Here is a 23,286-nt window from a genome sequence, read left to right as displayed (position 1 = left end):
AATGCAAACGCGTCTCCCATAGGATGGGGATGGATTCAGGATTTGGACTTGTAGTAGGAAAGTTATTGAGAAATCCCTTCCCAGGGTGCGGCAGGATGGGACTGTTTTTTTTCCAAGGTTCTTTTGAATTCGTTGAGAGGAAAGATAGTCGTAAAGATTATTGTTCAGCATGCCAAAGTATGCTCTTCTTTGTGCTGCAGTGGAAAATATAGCTCTTCCCTAGCTTTCTTTTTACCTCCTGACCTACCTCAGTTTCCTCCTCACTAGGAAAATGTTCTGGGGATGGCTCATGGCCTCTGGGGACAGTTGTGTAGGAGGCACACTTCAGGCTAGTTTATTCAGGCAAGATGTCAGTCCAGGGCCTTGGGCCAAAAATGCTGCATGTCCCCTGTCTTGGAGACACGGAACTACTTGAGACTAAGCTACCGTGAAGCATTAGTAAGTATTTCCCGCCCCCACACACTTGAGGAGCAAGACTCCCTAGAGATGTCTGTGTCTCCTCCCTCACAGCTGGATTTTCACAGAGACTAGACACTCAGCCATCTTGGCTGTGATTGTGAATAGCCAAACCCACTTGCAGCCTGCCTTTGGATCTTTTATTGAGTAACAACAGTAACAGTAAAGCAGTATCTGAGAACAGGAATGCCCCCACCCAGATGTGCCCCTGCACAATTGGTGGTGTCTTACCACCCCTGGGCAGATGTGCCTCTGAGCAGCTGAAGAGTGAGGTACAGCCCTGGGTGCTCTGTACCTCCGATGGTAAAGACACAGATTCAGGCCTGATCTCAAAGCACTTTTCTTGATCACGCATCACATGTAGCTCTTCTCAAGTTCTAATCCATATTTTTTTGGCATATTTTTGGTCTGTTGAATGTTAAGGAGCCTCTATTTCTCAGTATATGGCTTTGGTATTGGAAACTAGATTTAGAAAGTATTTTCAAGCATTTTAAGTCATAGGAAAGTTTATTAGAGATTAGTCAAGATAAGAAACACACAAATCTGTATTCGCTTGAAAATGGGTTGTGGGTGGTTCTCAGAATTCACTGCCCTGTCCTTTCCTGTATTCCACTTCAACTGTTTGGTATCTTTGTTCCAAGAAACTCAGAGCACCTGTCATACCACATATAGAAAGAAAGAAACTATAAAGAAATTAAAAAGACTTGTTTACATCAGAGCTGAGTTTATTATATGAATAGTTTCTTTTTTTCTTCTCTTTGCACATTTTTTATTGGTGCATTGTACCTAATGATGGGATTCGTTGTTACATATGCACACAATATAACAATATAATTTGACCAAAATCATATATGGGACTAATTTCTTGATGGTTCTTAATCGGGACTCTTTTTGCTTTTGCAAAATTTCCTGCTATATTTTTGGCTCCCTACTGAGTGGTAAATAAATTTTGGACAATTTCATTGTAAACTGTTCTCATAAGAATGTGCCTTCAGTCTCATTTTAAAGAGAACAGAGCTCCTTAGATCAGTCACAGCTTTTCTCAGCAGTCATCTAAGATGCTGTGTAAGTCAGTTTCGGTTGTCACCTGAGTGGCATTGAGAGCGATCAGCTCTGCCGATATGCCAGCTGCGTGGGCTTAACAGTGACACCTTTTCATGGGGCTCTAAGGTTCTATTTGGGGTTGTGTCTGCAATATTCATAACAGTTCCTTTTTTTTTTGGTTTTGTTTTGTTTGCTTTATAAGTCAAATGTTGTGCTAAAGATTTCGCTTTCTTTCTAGCTGCTTAGTTGCTGGTGTGTTCCTTTATTTTTCCTAAATTTACAGTAGCTGTCAGTCTTGTGCTGAGTTCTCCTCTCAGTAGGCTGAATTGTGCAATTCTTGCTTGGCCCAGTTTAGGGCAGGCATCCTTCCCAGAACCCAGTTGGCTTCTCAAAGGTTAAACACTTTTGGCAAAAATAGCAAGTCATGACCAAAGAAAATCATAAAAACTGAAAGCCTCAAGAACAGAGGGAAAAAGAATTGTTTCTTACAGTGAACCACAATGGATACAGTGGACCCATCTTTTAAAAGTTTGTTTCTCTACTCAAATATTCCTGAGTATGATCATTTTTATAATTTCTCTTTGCTTCAAATAAAACCACCATTTTAATGCTTTTTATGATCCTTGATGCCTCTTGGCTGTAGTGAGGGTAGAAACTGTAACAGATATTTCTTAGTTATTTTAGCCTGATCATTACCCTGAGTCACAATCTAAGCACATTTATGGAACTCAGCTTTGAAAAGAAAAAAGAAAACAACAACAACAACAAAACTTTCTTAACAAATAATAAAATTCAAGACTGTGTATATAGTATAATTGATTGGATAGAATTTAGGAATTCATTTTTTGTTTCTTAATTCTCCACTTATAGAGAAAAATGAATGTGTGACAATACATCTTGTCTATTATCTCTACAATCTTTAAAATGCATTTTGGTTTGTGGCTTCTTGAAATGCTTGTTAATAGATTTGGCTTTTCCAAGTAGCCCAAAGTGTTTTTCTAGCAAATCACTAAAGATCTATGTTTTGAGATGATATTTGATTTTTGTAAATTTTAATATTTACGTAAAGAGCTTAATCTTTCAAGGTCTCACCTATCATATGTTTCACTGCTAGAGTTCCTATGTAATGCCTGCAACTGCTTTTTTTCATATAATTACTGGTCTTGATTTCTATGTTTTGGAGTTCCATATTTGTTTCTTTTAGTTGAGACATCATCTCTCTCTAGTCTGCCTAACCTCTTCTATCTATTTCAAGAATGTGGCAGCTTATCAGTTCTCCAGCTCAGCAATGACTTTGCTCCGACTTGTTGAAGGTTAACATATACTACCAATTCTTTATTAAAGCTAAAATTCACAACAATCTTTAGAAAGGAAAATGAACATGAATTAAAGCTAAAAACGTGTAGATGATAAAGAAAAAAAAAATCAGTAGGAAGTTTGGGATTCATAACTGATCTTTCTCCAAGAATATTACCCAAGGCTAGAAATGACCACCAACCCAGGATGAAATGCCTGGTTGCTGATCCTGGCTCTGCTACTTACTGCCTGTGTTGCCTTTATAAAATCTCCCATCTTTTCTGTAGGTCAGTCTCTGCATTGATAAAGAAGAGATAATACTGCTTGGTGTGGTGGCAATGCCTGTACTCCAAGGGGGCACTGGAGATTGAGGCAGGAGGTAGTCAAGTTCAAAGCCAGTCTCAACAACTTAGCAAGGTGCCAGAGTCCGGCTGTAGCAAAATAACCGGGGGGTGACAAGCAACTTGTGTACATTGATACAGCTGGAGTAGGAACCGTTTATTGTAGGACAGGAGGGGTATATATACATTCCACACAGCTTATCTTAATTAACATAAAGTAGATACAGCAGTCAACCAATAAGAAATCTCCACACTTAATGGCTCACTGGCGCCACCTCACAAACCACTCCCCCTGGCAAAATGCCAGGCGCCATTCTGACTTGTTTACAGACTCTAAAAGCAAGGCACTCAGAAACTTAGCAAGACCTTGTCTCAAAATAAAATAACACTCATTTCAAAGAACAGGAAACTTGAGTGGCCAGAAACAGACATGGAAAGATGTTGCATAGTCAATGCATTAATAAACAAAGAAATGCAATGTGAAACTACCATGAGATGCCATTTCATACTCAACAAATTGGCATATATTAAAGTGTGATGGTTTCAAGGACTGTGGAGTAATAAGCAATCTGAGACTTGGTGAGAGTAAATTCTGGAGTAATCACTTTGGGAACAAATTTGATATTACCCAATAAGATTAAACATGCAATACTGTGAACCAATAATTCTGCTAGTTATTTAGCAAATTTATTATAGGATACTTGCATAATTTGTTTTAAAAAGCAATGTTTGAAACAGCAAGAACATGGAAAACAGTCACAATATTTATAATAATAAAACAGACAAATCAATTGATGAATATTAATTCAATAAGGTTCTGTACACCTAGAAAATGAATGATCCACAGCTACATGAATCAGCATGGGTCAGTCCCAACCAGATGACATTGAGCAAAATTTGCTACTTCAAGGAATTTATACAATTTGATTTCTATTTTGATACATTGTATAGAAATGTATATTATAACCCTTTATCTATTTTGATAGATTGTGTAGAAATGTATATTATAACCCTTTATTTCTAAGGCCGAGTGGGACATTCTTTCCCCTTTAAATGGATAGATCCTTTACATATAGTTCTCTGTATGGTGTGTTTTATGATTACTATATGGACTCTACATGCTCAATAACTATTACTAGTGTTTTAAGAATATGCAGTTGAAGGTTTTTCAATGTCAAGTGGATGTTTATAGATTTCCTCTCTCAGTCTTGTAATTTAAGCATACTACAGTGAAATAGAAAGTTAATGTCTCAAGGAAATATTGTTGGAATCAGTTCATAGGAGTATTTGTGTGAAGACACATTGAATAGAACTGGCATGCTGCTCAACACGATTTTCTTAATAATTATAAAGTAGTTCTTTATAACATTTCAAATATTTTACAAACCATGATGGAAAATATAATCCTGGAAAAGCTCAACTGAACAGAGAAAGAGCTAACAGATATTGACATGAAATATTTATAGAAAGAATGTAGTCAGAGGGAAACCACCAACCTTTACTAGAAACCTAGAACTTTGCAAATCAATGAACTTTAGCATCACGTTAGTAGATTTCAGGGTTCTTCTGAAATGAATGGATACTGACAGAAACCGGCACTGGGGAAAGATGGAGAGACCCAGAGACTCTCATGACTCTGCAATCTTTGTAACTGCATGGACCATCATATAGGAGAGTGGGCGGGGCACCAAGAAGAATGAAAGGAAAGATCAGTGTGTTCTTTTAGCATTTAATTTCACAAGCACCTCTGGAGTTTCCCTTCATTGTTGTCTCTTGATGCTCCCCTTTTTGCCATTTAACATATAGAGTAGGACTACTTTTCCATTTTTTTTCCCTTCCACCCTCTGAATTCCCAACAGAGGCAGAGGCTGCACAAAAACTGAGGATGTTCAAGGAGTGGGGTACCTATGATGGATGGCTAGGAGCAGGCCTATGGAGGTGGAAACTGCCACAGGTTTTTCAATAATGGCTTTCCTTACCTAAAACACATATAGCAGTGATGCTGAAGGGATTCCACCATCTCCATACAGAAGCTGGGGACATTACAGACAGAGCAGCATGCTTCCCAATTATGGCAGAGCTACTAAAGCAACAAGGTGGTTTGTTGTTGACTTTGTTTCTTTCCTTTATTCTTTGGTTTTCACACAATTTTCTGAAACTCCATCAAAGCCACACAATTTTAATGCCAGTTTCAGAAACACAAAGGGCTTGTGAGAGTGTGATGAAGGTAGGGTGGTTGTATTTTGTTGCTGTTGTAAGACATGGGGTCCCCATATTTAGAGTCACATTGTCCAAAATATAAAAGCAAATAACAAAATATCCACAAAATACATTGGAAATAATCCTGGAAAAAATTCACAAATGTTTCTGATATTGGACAAATGTCTTAACCATTGGTCTTAACTGATTTTATTATCTGTGTTAAAAGGCCTCCAGAAATAGAAATTTCCTTCACTTACTCCTCCCAATTGCTCCAAAACATTAAAGAAAGAAATTTTAGAATATGCTATGGTAAACTTATTGGACTGAGTTTTGTTTGATTTCTCACTTTCATCAGTTTATGAAATTTGGTAAACATTATTGTTCAGAGAGGCATCAGGAAATACTAGACTCGTAAAGTATTTTGCCACCCAGTGAGGTGGGAAAGAAAAGTTACTATGTCATTATTCACACATATGCATCCCTTTGTTAGAAATAGGCAGAACTATTTCAGTAAGAATGATTGGACCCAACTAGAGACTCTCAATATTTTTTTTCAAATTCATTTGTAATTTAAAAAAAAAAATCTGAAGTTGTGTCTTGAGTCTGTTGGAAAGTAAAACATGTTAATCCAGGCTAATGTATTCTGATTTAATGATTAAATTATTATTTAATAACACAACCAATATTTATTTTTTCCTTTTTTTTGGTACTAGGGATTTAATTCAGGGGTGCTTCACCACCTACTGAGCCACATTCTCAAATCCCCCCTCCTTTGTTTTAAATTTTGGGACAAGGTCTCGCTAAGTTGCTTAGGGCCTTACTAAGTTTCTGAGGCTGGTCTCAAACTTGCAAACCTCCTGCCTCAGCTCCCAAATTTTTGGAATTATGGGCATGTGCCACTATGTCCAGCTTCTCTTCTAATTTTGAAGCATGTACGTGGAGCAGTTGAAGGAAACTTCTACTTAGTGTCTTGGCACTGTTTCAGTCCAGTATTCTGTGGAAAGCAGGGAAGAAGTATAGAGAAGTGGTAGGTAGGACCACGGGCCATTGCACTATGAGCCATGGTAATAACACAAGTGACACACACATACGCACAACTCCAAGGTTTTTGTTATTGCTGTTTTTTTGTTTTGTTTTGTTTTTTGTTTTACTAATTAGAATCTACATCTAAAGACCTCTCATCTGGAATTTAGGTTTCAGCCCCTGTATGAGCTTCCAGATCTCAAGAAATGTCAAGGGCCACATGTCATTTGGGACTATATCTTTGATAGATTCTTATTCAGTCTATTCATGACATGTCTATTTTGTGTTCCTTCTTTCTCTCCACTATGTGGTCTCCTCATGACTGGAAATGAAGATTGCTGTGTCCACTGTATCCTGGCATGCTTGTTCTGTGAATTCCTGACCCTCTGCAACATTGTCCTGGGACAAGCTTCTTGTGGCATCTGCACCTCGGAAGCCTGCTGCTGCTGCTGTGGCGATGAAATGGGGGAGGACTGTAACTGCCCTTGCGACATGGATTGTGGCATCATGGATGCCTGTTGTGAATCCTCGGACTGTTTGGAAATCTGTATGGAATGCTGTGGAATTTGTTTTCCTTCATAAATATTTATCTTTTGTTTGTGTTAAAACTAGAGAACTTTTTTAAACTTTTCTTTGGAAGGGGGAAGGAAAACACATGGTAAGATTCTCATAAAACAGCTCAGTACTTACACTGTTAACTCCATATTTTAAATATTCTCTGAAAGGCCTTTTCTCTCACCAAATCCACACAGTTTAATATGTGAAATTTTAACTACTTTAACTAGTTTTTGAAAATTCTTAATGTTTCAATAACAGAGGGATAGTTTGAGAAACACACACACACACACACACACACACACACACATTAAATGTCTCCTTGTTTTTGTCAATTTTTCTGTTTTTTCCCAACCATTCTAGGGATAATACTTTTACAGTGCCTATTTAAACTGGACCACTTATTTTTAATGTTTATCCTTTAGAGGTTAAAAGTAAGTATCTTTACTTTATAGTAAACTTTGGGAGAGACACCTGCACAATACCTGGGACCTAGTGGTGACTTACATGCTCAGCTTCCCCGGCCCCACTTGTTTCTTAGATGTCCAGCGCTGGCTGTGGCTGCTGTCTTCTGGTCCTCACAGGGTGGATGTTATTCCACTCTTGTCCACAGCTGTGTGCAGTATAGCAAAGGAAAAAGACCTGTAAGAAATGAGCCATACCATAAGGTGTACTGAAGAGGGGATTGTGAGAGAGAACCTGCAAAAGACCATAGGAATAAACAGAAAAGAACTACCCAAAGATTGAGCAAGGCTTTAAAGAGGATGTGGAATTTGAGGACGCCTCTGTCGATGAGTGATTCTTCTGCTACTTGAATGAGTTATTTTGATTGAGGACAAAGTTTTAGGTGGACAGTCTGAACTGTGTGTGTCCTTAATCAGTTAAAAGAAAACAAAATGCTGTTAGCACTTTCTACTTAGTTGTAGGGATATAGCTTTTTTTAAACTATAAAATTTAAATGAACTAAAAGTATGCATTTTCTTACCCATAGTTTAAATGTTATGATAAAATTCTGATAAAAACAGTACCTTATTAAAATAGCAGTATTTTACAAAAAAGAAACCCTTGGACTAATTTCATTTAAGTTAGATTTTTTTTAATACTAAAATCTCAACCTGTGACATTGATTTTTTCAAAGGTTTTCTTTTGAGAGCCTTATGTCTTTTGGTTGGGGGGGTGGTGGGTTCTCTTTCCATTTATTTCTTAACCAGTTTTATAGTTCACAGTTCATTTTAGATGCCAAACCATTCTTTCCAATGTGAGAGGAACCTGAACACACACTACTGTGACCAAATTTCAGGATTTACGAAGGTTATAAGGATCTCTATGTGTAAAGAAACAAAGACCCATTGTGCAATTATTGACCAGGAGGAATCTGAGCAGCTCAGATGAGAGGGAGAGTGAATTTTCATACTATGTGCTTTCCTACGAGCTTGATCTGCCCAAAATTTGTAGTTGAGTTTAATTCAATATAATTCCTTGTGGATAGTTTGGAAAGTGTACTTTGGGATTAACAGTTACCGTCAGTACTTCTGACTGAGCATCACATTGATAGTAACCACAAGAGCATATTTTTAGGAAGCTTTCAGCAAACCTAGGACTTTTATAAGAGAGTTTTTAACCTGAAGCTCAGAAATGTCACCTATGGTTTTCCTTTGAGATGAAACCTAATTTCTAATTATGTTATTATTAAAGGGCTTAAAAATGCATTAGCAAACTCTTCTTTTTAGTGCCATTTACACACACATGCAAACACAAACCCTTTACATTTGGGGGGTTTAAATATAATTCGTAAATAGCTATCTTCTTCTTCCTCTTCTAAAGAGTGTCTCACATTTGTTACATCAAATATAATCAGAATCGGAATATTTACGTATACCCAAATTAACTTAGGCTTATATATTAGGATGTAAGAATAGCATCTGTTTGTAAATATATAAAGCCTCTTAATGATCTGGAATTGTTTGAACATTTGATTTTTATGCAGCAAAATTTTTCAAACAAGTGGTTTGAATCTGCTACTTAACTATGTCCTGCTACTATTTGTGATGGAATATTAGCAAATTTCAAATAATGTTTCTCTGTAACAGAGAACATGAATGGATACCAGAATTTTATTTTCCTAACTATGTGTGTAGTACTTTTCCTCAGTTCTCTATGCCAAGCAGTCATTCCATAAATTATCTTATACAATTAAAATTAAAAAAAAACATAAAAAAGAATAGCAGGAAAATGTGAAATAGTTTCAATATATTTTAGAATTTCTGTATGTAAAATGTTTTGTTTAATTGTATGACTATCATGACTAAGTCCTATATTTTATAGTTATAGATTGGTTTCTTTTTTAAGTGTGAAAACTTAATCTTTTTAAACTGGACCTGTACTATCCTGAATATAATATTTTAAAATTTAAAAAAATGACTTCTTTATTGTTCTATAGAATACTTTCATATCTAATTAATGTATTAATTGGTTTATATTTGAATGAATTCAATTATAATTTAAGCCTGAAGCTTCTCTTTATCTTGTTACATCCCTTTCAGAAGATTGCCTCATCTCCTTATGTAAATCATTCATGATTCATGCCCATAAATGAGCCATGGAAGATAGAGAACATTTTATATTGCAAGTCATAGTTAGATATATAATATCAAAATAGTGGTCTTTTCAAAATTCACATCAAAAACAAAATTTGTACTTTTTTAGTAGATTAATATCATTTATTTACTTTGGGAATTATATCTCAACCTATAAAATTAAGGATTTTTTAATAGATGCTGAGATTGAAGAGCAAACTAAAGATACTCAATAGATTTATGGAATTGCATATAAGATTTATGAATTTCACATAAAAATATACCATCAAAAGTATTTTCATTTAAGATTTTTTAGTGGCACAATTTTTTAAAATGTTTTAGAGTTAGTATTTAACTAAGACAAGATAGTATAACCATTTAGGAGAAGGATTTTTATTTAGCACAGTAATACATTTTATTTTTGTGTTCTTATAGCATATCAGCTTTATCCATCTTCCTTACCTGAGAAGTTAGTGTTTTCTGAGCAGTTCAAGGAGTAACTAAGGCAACCTTATGTAATAACTTTCTATTCTTCATCCATATAAATACTATCACTGCCCTAGATTATGATGTTATAAACATTAAATGTCACTGCGTAACATAACTGTGATTCAAGTCCAGTGACTCTGTATTTTGCCTTCTTGAATGCAAGTTAAATGCTTAGGTTTACCCATCTCCCTAATGAATAGTTCATTAATTGATAGGATTATTTTTCAAATTATTTAAAACCTCTACGGTCCATCCATTCACTTGTGATTTGTAGGCTATATAGTTACTGCATAATGCATCTAATCTGAGAGGCAAAATAAAATTTCAACCAATACTGTAATGCCCATTTTTCTCTTCCATTTACACCAATGCAGTAGAACATACCATTGTGTTTTAAACACTGGTTCATCTTTCCATAGGGTTTATTGCACAATTACTGTTTGTGTTTTCCATCAAGCCTTGGGTGTTTCAAGGAAGATCTTTCATCAGTCTTCTCTGTGTGTCCCTATAAGCAATAAATTTACAGTGTTTTATCTGCTTGGTTCACTAGTAGGCCCCTCAAGGAAGTCACATAACCCTCAGGAAATTTCAGTCCAAGATAGTACTTTGCAAACTCCCCTCACCACCACCTGCCAGCCAGAAACTGTTTAGCTCCAACAGTGAACTACTGCTGTTCCCTTAGTTAAGATTACATTCAGAAGTTTTGTTTAAGATGGATTGGGTCCTGGAGAGGGCATAACTTTGTGATGTAGCCCTGATTTGGGTGGTGGTGGGGGGGGGCAAGGGGGCAGTTTGCAAAAACTGTCATTGGTAACTAAATCCACCATATATTTTTTCCATTGCAAAATTCCCAAAGAACACTGACTGCTGTCTTTACTTTAAAAGTCTGTGATTCAAAATTTGATCAGATTTTAAGGAAGGTAATAGGCAATCAGGAGGTGAAAAGTATTATAAGCAAAGCTATGGCTAAGCCCCACCAGGAAAGTAGTCTCCATTCACGCTGAAATCTGCACCACCCTATTTTCCATCCAGCTGGGACAGAGCATGACATTTTCCACTAGGGCCATGAGTATAGCTCTGAAGCAGCCAGATGTCAATATAAGTACTTTCCTGCCTTCACATTGAACTGTGACTAGTAGTTCTGGTTCTATTGTTTGTTTGTCCATTATTTATACCTTAGATCCTTCACCTCATCCCTCTTAGGGCTTGCTAAAAAAAAGTCATTAATTTAGTTGTGAGGTGACTGTGAAGAAATCACTTTAGGAAACTGTCTTTTGACACATTGCCAACATGGGGTATAGATATATGTGTTAAAGACAAAGAATAGCTCTGCAATTAGGTGCTCACTTGCAGGCAGGTCTTTTTGTGAGGTTTAGTTGAAAACGTAATTATTAAGAAAGTGGTGCAAAGCAAATTCAAACAAATTCCAAGTCTAGCTTGAAAAACTGAAAAGGTTCTTAAGTTCTGTCTGATGCATAAAGGGGTAGAAGCAAAGGAATTACATTCCAAAGCCAAGAAAGAGGGTGTACAAAAGCAGCTGATCCACTTGACATAGTTCATAGCCTTTTGCAAAGGAATAAAAGCCTGTTGAGCAGGGAACCAAAAGATCTCATTATAGGATGAAGCCAAGCCATATTAAAGCTTGTGCACTAGTAACTATGTCTAAAAACAGCCTGCTGTTTTATATTGAACCAATACATTTCTTAACTTGGTAGGTTGCAGCGTAAAGATGTACAGAGCCTGTCTGCTGGATGCTATGCCAATTACAGATGTGGCAGAGTGGTGTCAAACACCTACAAACAGTTAGTATCGCAAGCAATCTTAGAGTGAAACAAAAGAAGTTTTGAAATGTCACCTCAAAACCTAGAGAGCACAGTTCATCATGTGTGTCTGACTCTTAAAGTTTTGAAATCGCCTTTATTATATAATTTAGTTTGGACATTGTATGATCCCTTAATCAGAATGCACCTTTCTTTTAAGAACATGAATAGTGCCTGAGAGATGAGGAGAGTATCTTTTAAAAGTAACACCTTCAGATGACAAGGTATCTCTGATCAGCTCTGCAGAAACTGTTTTATTGGTGCTAGAGTGAAGGAAGAGTGAAATATTAAAGAATACATATTAGACTTTGTTAGATCATCAGAAAGAATAATTGGACATATTTACACAATTACATTTTAGTAAACTATTATGCCCGCTTAACTATAATACATATTCTGATAAAAGTACATTAAATTGCAATCCAAAAGCAATTTAGCCTCTGAGGACATTATTTTTTATCTAATTATTCACAAATTAATGAATAAAATTAAATTCCAATCACTGAAGAAAATGAAGAAATGGTGAGAATCGGAACTACAGATTAGTTAAAGCAAAGATATGCAATGCATAACAGAATTAAAGCATTTCTTTTATTCAAACTCGGTGCTTAAAAAAGAACAAATCCATCATCTTGAAATTTGACTTGTAGCTTGACATTAAAAATAATATGAGTAGAATTTTCAGTGGGGTAAGCACAAAACTAGTTCAAGTTGTGTCACTCTCAATTACTGTACTCAGGTGGTGTACCCATTAAAATTCCCACTTGTGGGTTCCGCTCACTATGCAAATGGGGTCATTACCTGGAGAATTTAATTGGTTATGACACTGGGAGTAGGACTTTTCCTTTCAAAATAAACCTACTTACACACATTTTCACTAGAAATTTGATTGTTATATATACTTTGGTTTGTTTTGCTCTATAAATATTTACTAAAATTAGCCTGCCTTACTTATTTACCTCCTACGAATAATTCAAAATAGATCCAAATGACTTTGGTTTGGTTTTATTTGTCTATAACACTAGTTGGAATGAATATTTAAAAAAAACATTGCTCATCACAACATTATTAAAAATGTTTGTACCTTTTAAACCTCCCATTGCGTGTTGATATGTATCCATAAAGGTTTTTATCATTTAATTATAACATCTCTCTCATAATAATTCTAAACACTTAATTTGAGATTTTCTTCTTTTCCCCCCCGGATTGCCACTTCAAAAAACATGCCGTTAAAGAGTTAACATGCCCTAATAGGTGGATTAATATACATAAGCACAGTACCTCGCCCGCACATGCACACACACACATACCCACACTCACTATTGCTGAGGTGCCATCTCTAACACTTGCAAGGCCTTTATACATACTAATAGCACAGAGTGGGGATAGTAAGTGGTTTGTTACTGTTAGTAAACAACACACTGGTATAAAAGTTCATGGCTTTGTATACCTACCACATAATTTCAATGATTGTGGAAATTTCAACAGGAGAAATCTAGCTACCTAGAAAGAATATTGATAAAGGCCTGAATTTTCAATGAATCCTGAAATTACAGTGTGGTTTAGTTGATATAATAATAAAATGAGCATCCAGGAATTTAGTTCCTAGACACTGTTTCTAATCGCAGTTCCCTTAGTGAACTTGAAGTAGGAACAGGGTTGCTATATAAGTATTAATGGGATAATCTCAGGAAAGTACTAACAGTTCCTTCCAAGAGGGAGGATATATAGTCTAGATATTTATTATACCAGGTTGTATAAAAGCCTAGATTTCATCACTAGTTTACTAGATCTAAAGAGAATATGTTTCCTTTAATATAAGAATATTCTAAAATCAGAGAAAAAATATTCCAAGGATATAGAAGAGGAATTGCTACAAATTCATAGCGGGACCATTGGGCAGGATTTTTAACATCTGTAACTATGGGAAATTTCCTATAGAATATCAAATATGGATCCTAGTCTCTGACATTCATTTTTCTATGATATTTCTAATTGTGCCCGGAGGATAAGAAGGAGTTGGCGCATCCAATAAATATAATCATTTACATGCACAGAGCTCCCTTTGAAGTTAATAGGACCTATGGAAAGGGGAGTTATGCACCACGAAAATGAAGTTCAACGTGAAGCTAGTTCTTTCTTTTTAACATGCAGTGGTGTTGCCTATGCATTTGGATTTTCTTACTGCTTATCTTTCCTTTGTATGTGATGTTTAAGTTGAAGTTGACTGAAATGCTCCATGTGTAGAGGAAAGATAGTCAAAAAGAGAGGATGCGATGATTGGCAAGCACATACCCAGGGACAAGCTTTATAAGATAGCATCCAAAAGTGATAGGGCCTGACATTTGTAGAGCTTGTTTAACTTTTCAAAAGGGATCCATATCCATTTTCTCATTTGATCTTCACAAACACTATGACTCTTCGAGGATATACTTTTCACTTCCATTTTACAGATGAAAAAACTGGGACAAATTACTTAAGTGTACTTACTAAAGCAACATTGTTAGTTACTGATAGAACTAGGAAACCCAATTTCTATTCCTGGATCTTTTCCTTCAGGTACGTCCATTTCTTATGAAATCTTATATATTACTTAATATAATAAATTGGTATAATCCAACTGTTCTACTTGAAGCAGGGACAGGGACACGGGAATATGAAATTTTGCCTACCCCATTTCTTGTCTTGTTCTTTTCTTACTTAAAATGGGTGTCCTGGCTTGGATTCTTAGGAAAAAATTGAAAATTGCAGCTACTTTTGCTACTTATCTTTCATGATATACATTGATCCCAAACTCAGTTAACCCACAATATGTTATTATTTATCACTAATGTCCTTTAATTCTTTGTAAGACAAAATGTAACTCATTTACCACTTGCCCCTTTAGATCTGTTTCCTGCCTCTGCTGCCTTTCCTGTGCTTTCTTTCTGATTTTCAGTGGGCTTCACTTAATGGTAGGCATCGGAGGGAACTCAGAAGGTGGGAGAAAAAAGAGGTCGAGGTAAAATTTCCACCCTGCTCCGTGATCCCCTGACTGCTGTGTAGTGGTTTACCAGTTGCCCTGTGCCTCTGAATATGGGGTTCCTATGTGGTAGTTCCTCTCCCACAGCTGCTGCCCTCTCCCCTGCCTATTTGGGCCTGGGAAAGTAATGGTTTCCCATTGTTGCTAGTTTCTGACACTTCAAACTCCCTTGTTGGTTTCCTTACAACTGATTGTTCTTTTGCAAACAGTCTCTTTTATTAAACTCCCTTCAATTAAGCCCTCTGAGTGAGCCATCTGTTTCCTGCCAGTATTCTGACTAATGAGGTAGCAAGGAAGAGTTAGTTTCTGTGTGTGCAAATGCACAGGTTGTCTGAATCCAATCTTGTTATTGTGTATTTCTAAGATTTATCAAAACAATGTAAATACTTCAGGTCTCCTAGATGTTTGTGTCACTTTAACATGGGCAGTTAGTGTCAAATAAAATACATCAAGAACTGCACTGGACACTCCAGAAATTTCCTCCATGATTTTGTTTCAGTGACCACCCACCTCCCTTGAAATCATTTCACACCATAACAAGCTGTGGTGGGAGAGAAAAATTAAGAGGGTGTCATTGCCATGAAAGATCCAGAGATTATGACTGAGTTTACATAGAAAGATGTAAGATCCTCAGAGGCGATGATGTTTTCCTTTGTTCCCTACAACTTGAAATGACTCAATATCTCCATCAACACAAACAGACCCACAGCAGAAATCCTAGCCTGGAAATTAATCTCTACAGAAATGTCCTATTATGGATACTGTATAATGGTACCCAGTGGTAATGAAACAAATTAATAACGACATCTGTATGCCTTTAGTGACAAACACATCTAAGGTAAAGCAGGTCCTTATCAAGCCATAGGCATTAAATCAACCCCAACGTAGTCAACCCATAACAGCTTAATAGATGCCTCAAATATTCATCCAGTTAGCCAAGGAGCATCTATTGGTCACCTTTTTTTTATATACACATCTTTATTTTATTTATTCATTCTTATGTGGTGCTGAGGATCAAACCCAGTGCCTCACTTGTGATAGGCAAGTGATCTACCACTGAGCCACAATCCCAGCCCCTCTATTGGTCACGTTTGTGTCCAGACCCTGTGGTATGAGTAAACATGAAATGGTGTTTGTCAGCAAAGTCTCAGTTTCAAGAGACAGAATGCACATTAATTTTACAAAATTAGAGTTAGAATAGAGAAAGGTATAACTCTTATGAGTAATAAGTTTCTCTTGGAGAGTCAACTAGATTTATTCATTAAGCCAGTTACAAAATTACTCATTTAACTGATCAATTAGCAACCAAGAAATGGTTAGTGATTTGTTGATTTAGTTTAAAAAGGGTAAGCCAGAGGGTGTCTATAACCCTGTAATTTTTTCCCTCTCTTCTTTATTAAGCTTGCCTCAACCTGTGTGGTCCCTAGTACTACATATCCCATTATTGATCCATCTGCATATATTCATTAATGAATTCATTTAAAGATCAGTGAACATGTACTTGAACATGTCTTACCTGCAGGCACTCTGCATATTTTTGTGATCCCCTGATCCTTGCCTTCCTTTCACTTTTCCCTGCTCACACTGCCCTTATCCACTCTGGTTCATATGCAGTACTAGCAGTACTCGCTGGGAGTATTTTACAGTTGAATTTTACTTTGGATCACCTATTTTACTGGTTCTCCCACTGGAACTAGATTGGTTGCTAATTGATCAGTTAAATGAGTAATTTTGTAACTGGCTAAATGAATAAATCTAGTTTCAGTACTAAGTCTTGGGTACTATTGGACTCAAACTCTTCTGTTGGCCTCCAGCAACTCTGAAATTAGTAAGTAAAATTCCTAAAGTTACATTCTTGCCAACCTTTGTCATTTTGCACAACCTGATTCAAATCTTCAACTGGGCATGCTCCAATTTTTGCATTAGCCCAGGAGGGTGTTTACTAGCCCTGAGAGGTTGTATAATTTGATTTTAGTTCTGAGCATCACACATTGTTTCCTTAATCCTAATAATATAACCCAAATCTCTTTTAACTATTTTCATAATAAGTTGCAAAAGGGTCATGGAATAATATTCTGCTTTTTAAAATAATTACATTCAAATGTAAATATTTAATTCACATTGAGGATGCCAATGAAATTTTAAGCAGGCCTTTAAAGAATATTACTTAGAATAATAAGAGAGCCACCAGGGCAAAAGCCCAGCCACTTGGGTTCTTTCTGCCCCTAATGGGAGAAACTGACTTGAAGGCAATTGGAATGCTGATCCCTGGGCAGAAATTCCATTTACATCTGGCAATTGGATCATCACATAGAAACTGAAGGCTTTTATTTGTTCTTGCAAATATTTATTTTGAAATAATTATTGAAAGTATGAAAGGGGAAAGCAATGGGAATCCACACCATAATGTGAAAGTTTAAATCTGCCTGATTCCTAAGAACCTATGTCTCTGGATTCCATGAGTGTTTGGTTTTGGTATATCACAGAGTAGAAGTCACATGCTGTGGTTTTCCATTTATTAGGAAGTCAAGAAGTTACCATTCATTTGGATTACATTGTCTTTCAAGCAAAACTTTTTTTTTTTTTAAGTTTTAGACCTAGAATATTATAAATTGTACCAGAATATACAGATGAAGATACTTAGGCAGAAGTTATCACAAACATGATTTAAAAAAAATACTTCAGTGCTTACTGTTGATATTTCAATCATTTCTTCTTTAAAGAAACATTCACCTAGGACAAATGGCTTTTTTCACGGGGAAGACAGTTAATAATTGATAAAGAAAATATTTCACTTTTAGGCTTTCTTAAATTTCAACAGGCAGATAATTTTGAAAAGTACCAAAATGATTGAATATCTTTGTAGCAAAAAAAAAAGGTTATATTTTTTTCTATATTCATTAAAATTTTCTATTGTTGGCAAACTGGCTTCAGAAAGTTTTCTTAAATAAAAAAAAAATAAGGTGGGGTAACCCATTATTACATTCCAGGTGTGCATTAATAAAGTATCAGACTTGTAAGTTTTACAACTAGAAAGTAGCACTATAGTTATCATGTATTACAGTACACACAATTTGATTGTTACAGAGTAGACATCTGCCAGAAACATTTCAGTTTAGCATGATGAATTTACCTTAGCCCTGTCAAGAATCACATTACAATGCCAAAGTATTGCTTTGAATATATGTTGAAAAACAGAAATAAATTTGTTGAGGTAGGGTTTCAAATCCCCTCAGGATCATGTCATTACTGGTATTGTGGCTAGGCACATGTGAGCTCAAGTTACTCTGTAGGGGATTTACCAATAGCAAATGTCATTCATTTAATCAGGACAGCTAAAGAAAAGATATTGTTGACTGTGGGTGATACAAGGAGTTTATCAGCATCACAGCAAGGATTCTAGCACACTCAATTTACATAAAAGTATAAGGATATTTAAAACATAATCCCTTTCCAAGCCACTTAAATATATTCACATGAGAAGTTACTTATCTGCAGCCCTTTTGTTGCTAATGGTAAACTTCTCTGAAAGATTTAGCCTAACTCTTTGTGGTATTTGCCTCAAAATGCTGAATTACAGCCTTTGTTCAAATAGTAAAATTTATGCTTTCCTTGTGTTTGAGGTACAAAGTTATGATAATATAGATAGCAGGAGATGCAAACAACAGGCAGATTGTTGCACACTCACTCAGAAACCACTGACACGTTCATTTCCAGTGTCTTTGGGAGCCTAGCTAGTACAGAGTCGCCTCCATCGTATACATTGGAAATGCCAGGAAATTTAACTGTAATTTCTTGAAAGGCCTGTGAGTTCTATCAAGAATTTGCTGCACACTTTGGAAAGATTTTACGGTGTAGACATGACCACATGATAGGCTTCTTATATCCATAGCAACTTTTAAAGTCTAAGATGCGGAATAAAGACTACTGCCTTAATAATACCAAAGGGGCACATCCACACAGGCAAGATTGTGAGCAGGGTTCACAGTTTAACTACCATAAAAATTAGCTGCCGCTTTCATTTGAGAAATATGGCAGATAAAAGCAGTTTCAATATTCCACCATTGCATTAATGTAGATGTCGCACAGATATATTAAATTTTTTCCCTCTCAACACCTTGCTCTAAGAAAGTAGTAAAAGTATTATGTTTGCATGAGACTGATTTGACATGTAGTCTGAGAAATATATGAAATGTTGTATTTTTAAAGGACTTGGCTTATGAAAAGTTATATTTGAGAGAGTGTGGAATCAATTCTCAGGAATAGTTTATGGTCCAGGAACTCCTACAAGGTAATGGGAGAAAGTGGTGTGTGTCTGTGTATATTCATATAGTATATGTATATACTAACAAAAGAAATATTAATATCATATATTGAACTTCATCAAGGAATAAGAGTAAAAATTCTACAACCACTTTCTAAGAGATTTGCAACATGGCAACATTATTATTCACTTGATCTAAAAATTAAATTTACGTCAGTTTCCAATTTGCATTCTGTATCTTCCAGTTACTCGTAACTCAGCTGGAGATAGAGATTTCTATGAAATTCTGGTAAACTAAATGCGTGTGTGTGTGTGTGTGTGTGTGTGTAGGTTGTGTTTTTGCAAGTATGTTTGATTATAACTACCTATAACTGATGTTGAAGAAGTTTGCTGACATTTCTGTAGCAAACTCTGATTATATTGACATGAGAATTCTAGTTGTCTCTTCCTAAGAGAAGAGTTCCATGGAAAACTAACTCAAACAGAAAACATTGACAGGTAAATAACAGATAAATATAATTGTGCTGCATAAGCAAACATTAGTAGAGACAATTGGCAGCATATAGGAAAAAGAAGTATTCATACAGCATAAAATTATGGCACAACAGAATATCGTATCAATGCAGAAAAGCCCCAAAAGGAAAAAAGAAACACTACACTCAGGACTACACTATTGGGGAAATATTCTTTTTATTGGAACTATGGGAATCCTTTCTCATATGAATTCAGGAAGCTAGGACATCATAACAAGCCTAGTACCTCTCCAAAATACCTTCTACATTAAAATGAAAAAGGATTTCAAATCTTTTCTATTTGCCTACTATAGTTCGGCAAAAGGAATTAATAGTAAAAATCAAAACTATTTCCTCTGAAGTTACTTATGTGATGAAGCTTGTTGAATTTTTTATTTGTGAAAGTTTCAGAGACTTTTTGGCAGCCTAATTCCACTAGTCATGGGGCTCCACCTCTGGCTTTTCAATCAGGTAAAATATGAGAAACTCAGAAACTGATGTTCAACATTCTTCCTGAGATACAAAACCAGAGCACCAATCTTCTCCAAAGGGAAATGGCAGTTTATAAAACACTCCTAAAATATAGAATAACATTTAAATCACAGAACATTATTGTGTACATGTTGCCTTTATTTTCACAATAAGTTTTAGAGAACAAATTGAAATATGAATCAAATTTATCGTGAGAATGCAGTGGTTTGGAGAAACAGCAGCAGTCCTTTGGAAATTCACCACTAATCAACATAGAACACTATTTTCTTTTTATTTATTTATTTATTTTAGTCCTAGCAACATCCGTGAACTTGAACATATATCCATGTCATCTTTATTACCCTTCTCTTTGCATTCTGTCTATGAATATTTTTCTTCTTCTGACTCTGGCTTTGCTGTTAGATTTGAGTTCCATTTTTTATTCATCACTCTTAACTTTTCCTGAATTACCTGTTTATAAATATGATTTCCTCTATCCATCACCTTCTCTTCCCTATGCCTTTGTTCAACATCTGCTTCCTTTTTGACATCCTCAGGACCAATGAATTCAGCTTGGCCACAAACGTTATAATTGGCCAGTGTTTTCTAGGCACTGGGAAAACAAAATTAGAATTACCTCCTGCATTCATGGAGCACACATAGGGAGATAAAAACTGAATCACTACACGACATTGTGAGACCACTTGAGAAAAGGGGAAATGGAATAGGATTGCCGAAGAGCAAGCCTTTGGAAGAACAAGAATTATAATGGAAATGTCATTTGAGAAGATTCTTGAAAGATGATTTAAGGAGGACAAGAGAAAGGAGAGAGGGCCATTCAGGCAGAAGGATAGCATCCACAAATCCACACAGTGGTCACAAGTATGGTAGATCCTAAGACCACGGAGTGTTCCATGTGGCTGGTAAACATCTGCTCAGAGGGAGGATGAAATGTGGAAGAAGGGACTGAAAATATAAACTGGAAGTTTAATTTTTGTTTTTGTTGGTTTTCTGATATTATACCAAGTATTCCTCATACAGTAATTTAAAGGAGGAAGTGACAGTTTCAGATTTGTATTTCAGAGGGATCATTTAGGCAAATAGAATAAAAGATATCAGAAATGAGGAAGATAGAAGGCAGAAAGTCAGACCAGAGATGACTATTACAGTAGAGTAGGAAGCGACAGTCTAGACCCCAAGGCTACCAAGGATGTGGCAGTGGGGCTTGAGAAGGGGAGGGGGGTATGCAACATTTAGGAGATGAAGTAATGATCAATAGGACATAGTAATAGGATATGAGCAGGAGAAAGGAAAGAGTCAAGGATGACACCAAAGTTTTTTTATCTTGAAGAATTCTCTCATGATAATGTCGTTAATTAAGATAAGGAACATTAGATAAATGGAATGTGCTAAGAATGCAGGCCCCTTTCAATGTGGAAGTTAAATTATTCAGACAATGTGACATGCAGGATGGGATCTCAAAAAAAAAGTTAGGATTAGAAAAGAAAATCTGAGAGTTGCTTCAACTTGGAAAAACTTATGTGGAGGTTAGGTGAAAGAAGTCCTGTGAGCAGGACTGAGGGAGATTGGCAGGGAGGGAAAGCTCTTCCAAGAGAGCATCTTCGAAGTTGTCCGTCTGGGCAGTAGGTCTCAGTTCTATCAGTACCTGCTGAGTAGGGTGCATTACACTTCACAGAAATGTACACCTTGGAAGAGAAGAGGCAAGGTCATTTTTAATTCATACTTCATTGGCCAAAACTACTCAAAGGGTGTTGTCACAAACAGTCAAACTGTACTTCATCTGGCCAACCAAGTTCTCACAGTAATTTGAGCTAGAATCCCTGGTGCAAAATCTATTAATGCTAGATCTGATCAGCATGAAATAGGCAGAAGCCCTCCGGTGAACACAGAGTTGGTACTTTGAAGATGTGAATCAGCACCAGATGAGTTTGCTCTAAGAGGCAACCACAAACAGGGGCTTGTTGAAAGTCCCTAGACTTGATGAGATCACTGAAGTGAACTTGTAGACCAGCACCTTTGAACATGGCCAGATTTCAATGTAAATCCATAGAAAGTATGAAATAAGTTTGTATTTATTTCTTTGTTTGCTTTCTTGATCCAGAAAAGTTTTTTTTTAAAGAGAGAGTGAGAGAGGAGAGAGAGAGAGAGAGAGAGAGAGAGAGAGAGAGAGAGAGAGAATTTTTAATATTTATTTTTTAGTTCTCGGCGGACACAACATCTTTTTTGGTATGTGGTGCTGAGGATCGAACCCGGGCCGCACGCATGCCAGGCGAGCGCGCTACCATTTGAGCCACATCCCAGCCCCAGAAAAGTTTAAGAAACACAATTTTGGGGGAAGAATAGGAGTATAAGAAAAGAAGTTTGGGGAAAATAACATCTAAGAGTCAGAAAGGAGAAGATAGGGAGAGAAGTAAGGGCTTTGGAATCAAAAAAGGTATCTAAGGACTCCTTAACTCGTTTGTGTGATTTGAACAAGTTATTTCATTCTCTGAGCCACATTATATTCATCTGTAAAATAAAACAGTGATAACGACACATGTCACAGTGGGGTTGTGAGTATAAAACAGGAACTGTGTGCAAAATATCTAGGATAAAGTACATGCTTGTTAAGGGAAGAGTTGTCAGAAAGGAATAAAGATGTCCAGGTAGAAATAGAAAAAGGGAATAAAAAAAAATAAACACATCAAAAAAGGATCATACTAATCAGGCAAACAGTAAAGACATGTTGAACAGAGTTCGTCCAATTTTTAATGACTTGTTCAAGAATAATCAACATGTATTGATTGGGTAGCAAAGGTCAGGAGAGTAATGCAGGAAGAAGTAAAGTGCCAGATTGCCAAAGCAGACTCATAGAATCAGATGTCACACTCGGCATAAAGCTTTGCTGAGGAAACCCTCATTCAAGAAGCACTGAGGAAGTGGAGGGGCCTCTGGGACATCCATCTGGGTCTCCAGGTCTTTTCTTCTGCATCATGCATGTTAGGTCTGCCCGCAAACCATATATGAGGCCTCCAAATAATGACTTGCAACCTTGCCTTACAAAGTTGGGGGTATTTAAGTGATGAAACATGTCCATTTTTAACCCAGGAGAGTTTTATCATTCATGATACATTTTTCAAGCATCCATTTCTCATAAATCCATAGATTCTGGATTTACTTACAAGCAGCATTCTTTTGCTTGGGGAAATACTGCT

General features: G+C 36.3%; 1 protein-coding gene across 3 annotated transcripts in view; it reads left to right on the top strand.

The window, feature by feature from the left end:
- Positions 1-12,778, top strand: part of MDFIC (MyoD family inhibitor domain containing) — an 87,978-nt gene extending 75,200 nt beyond the window's left edge. For all 3 annotated transcript variants that reach the window (XM_081285677.1, XM_081285675.1, XM_081285676.1), the window contains exon 5: positions 6,697-12,778. In XM_081285677.1, the coding sequence (XP_081141803.1) occupies positions 6,697-6,944 (248 nt within the window). In that variant the 3' untranslated portion in view covers positions 6,945-12,778. The remainder of the gene's footprint in view (positions 1-6,696) is intronic.
- Positions 12,779-23,286: the final 10,508 nt, after the last annotated feature.

This window comes from Spermophilus citellus (genome assembly GCF_964194105.1).
Source record: "Spermophilus citellus genome assembly, chromosome: 3".
In the NCBI taxonomy this organism is placed as follows: domain Eukaryota; kingdom Metazoa; phylum Chordata; class Mammalia; order Rodentia; family Sciuridae; genus Spermophilus; species Spermophilus citellus.
The sequence above is the reverse complement of the archived record's forward strand: the minus strand, read 5'-3'. Positions and strand labels throughout refer to the sequence as shown.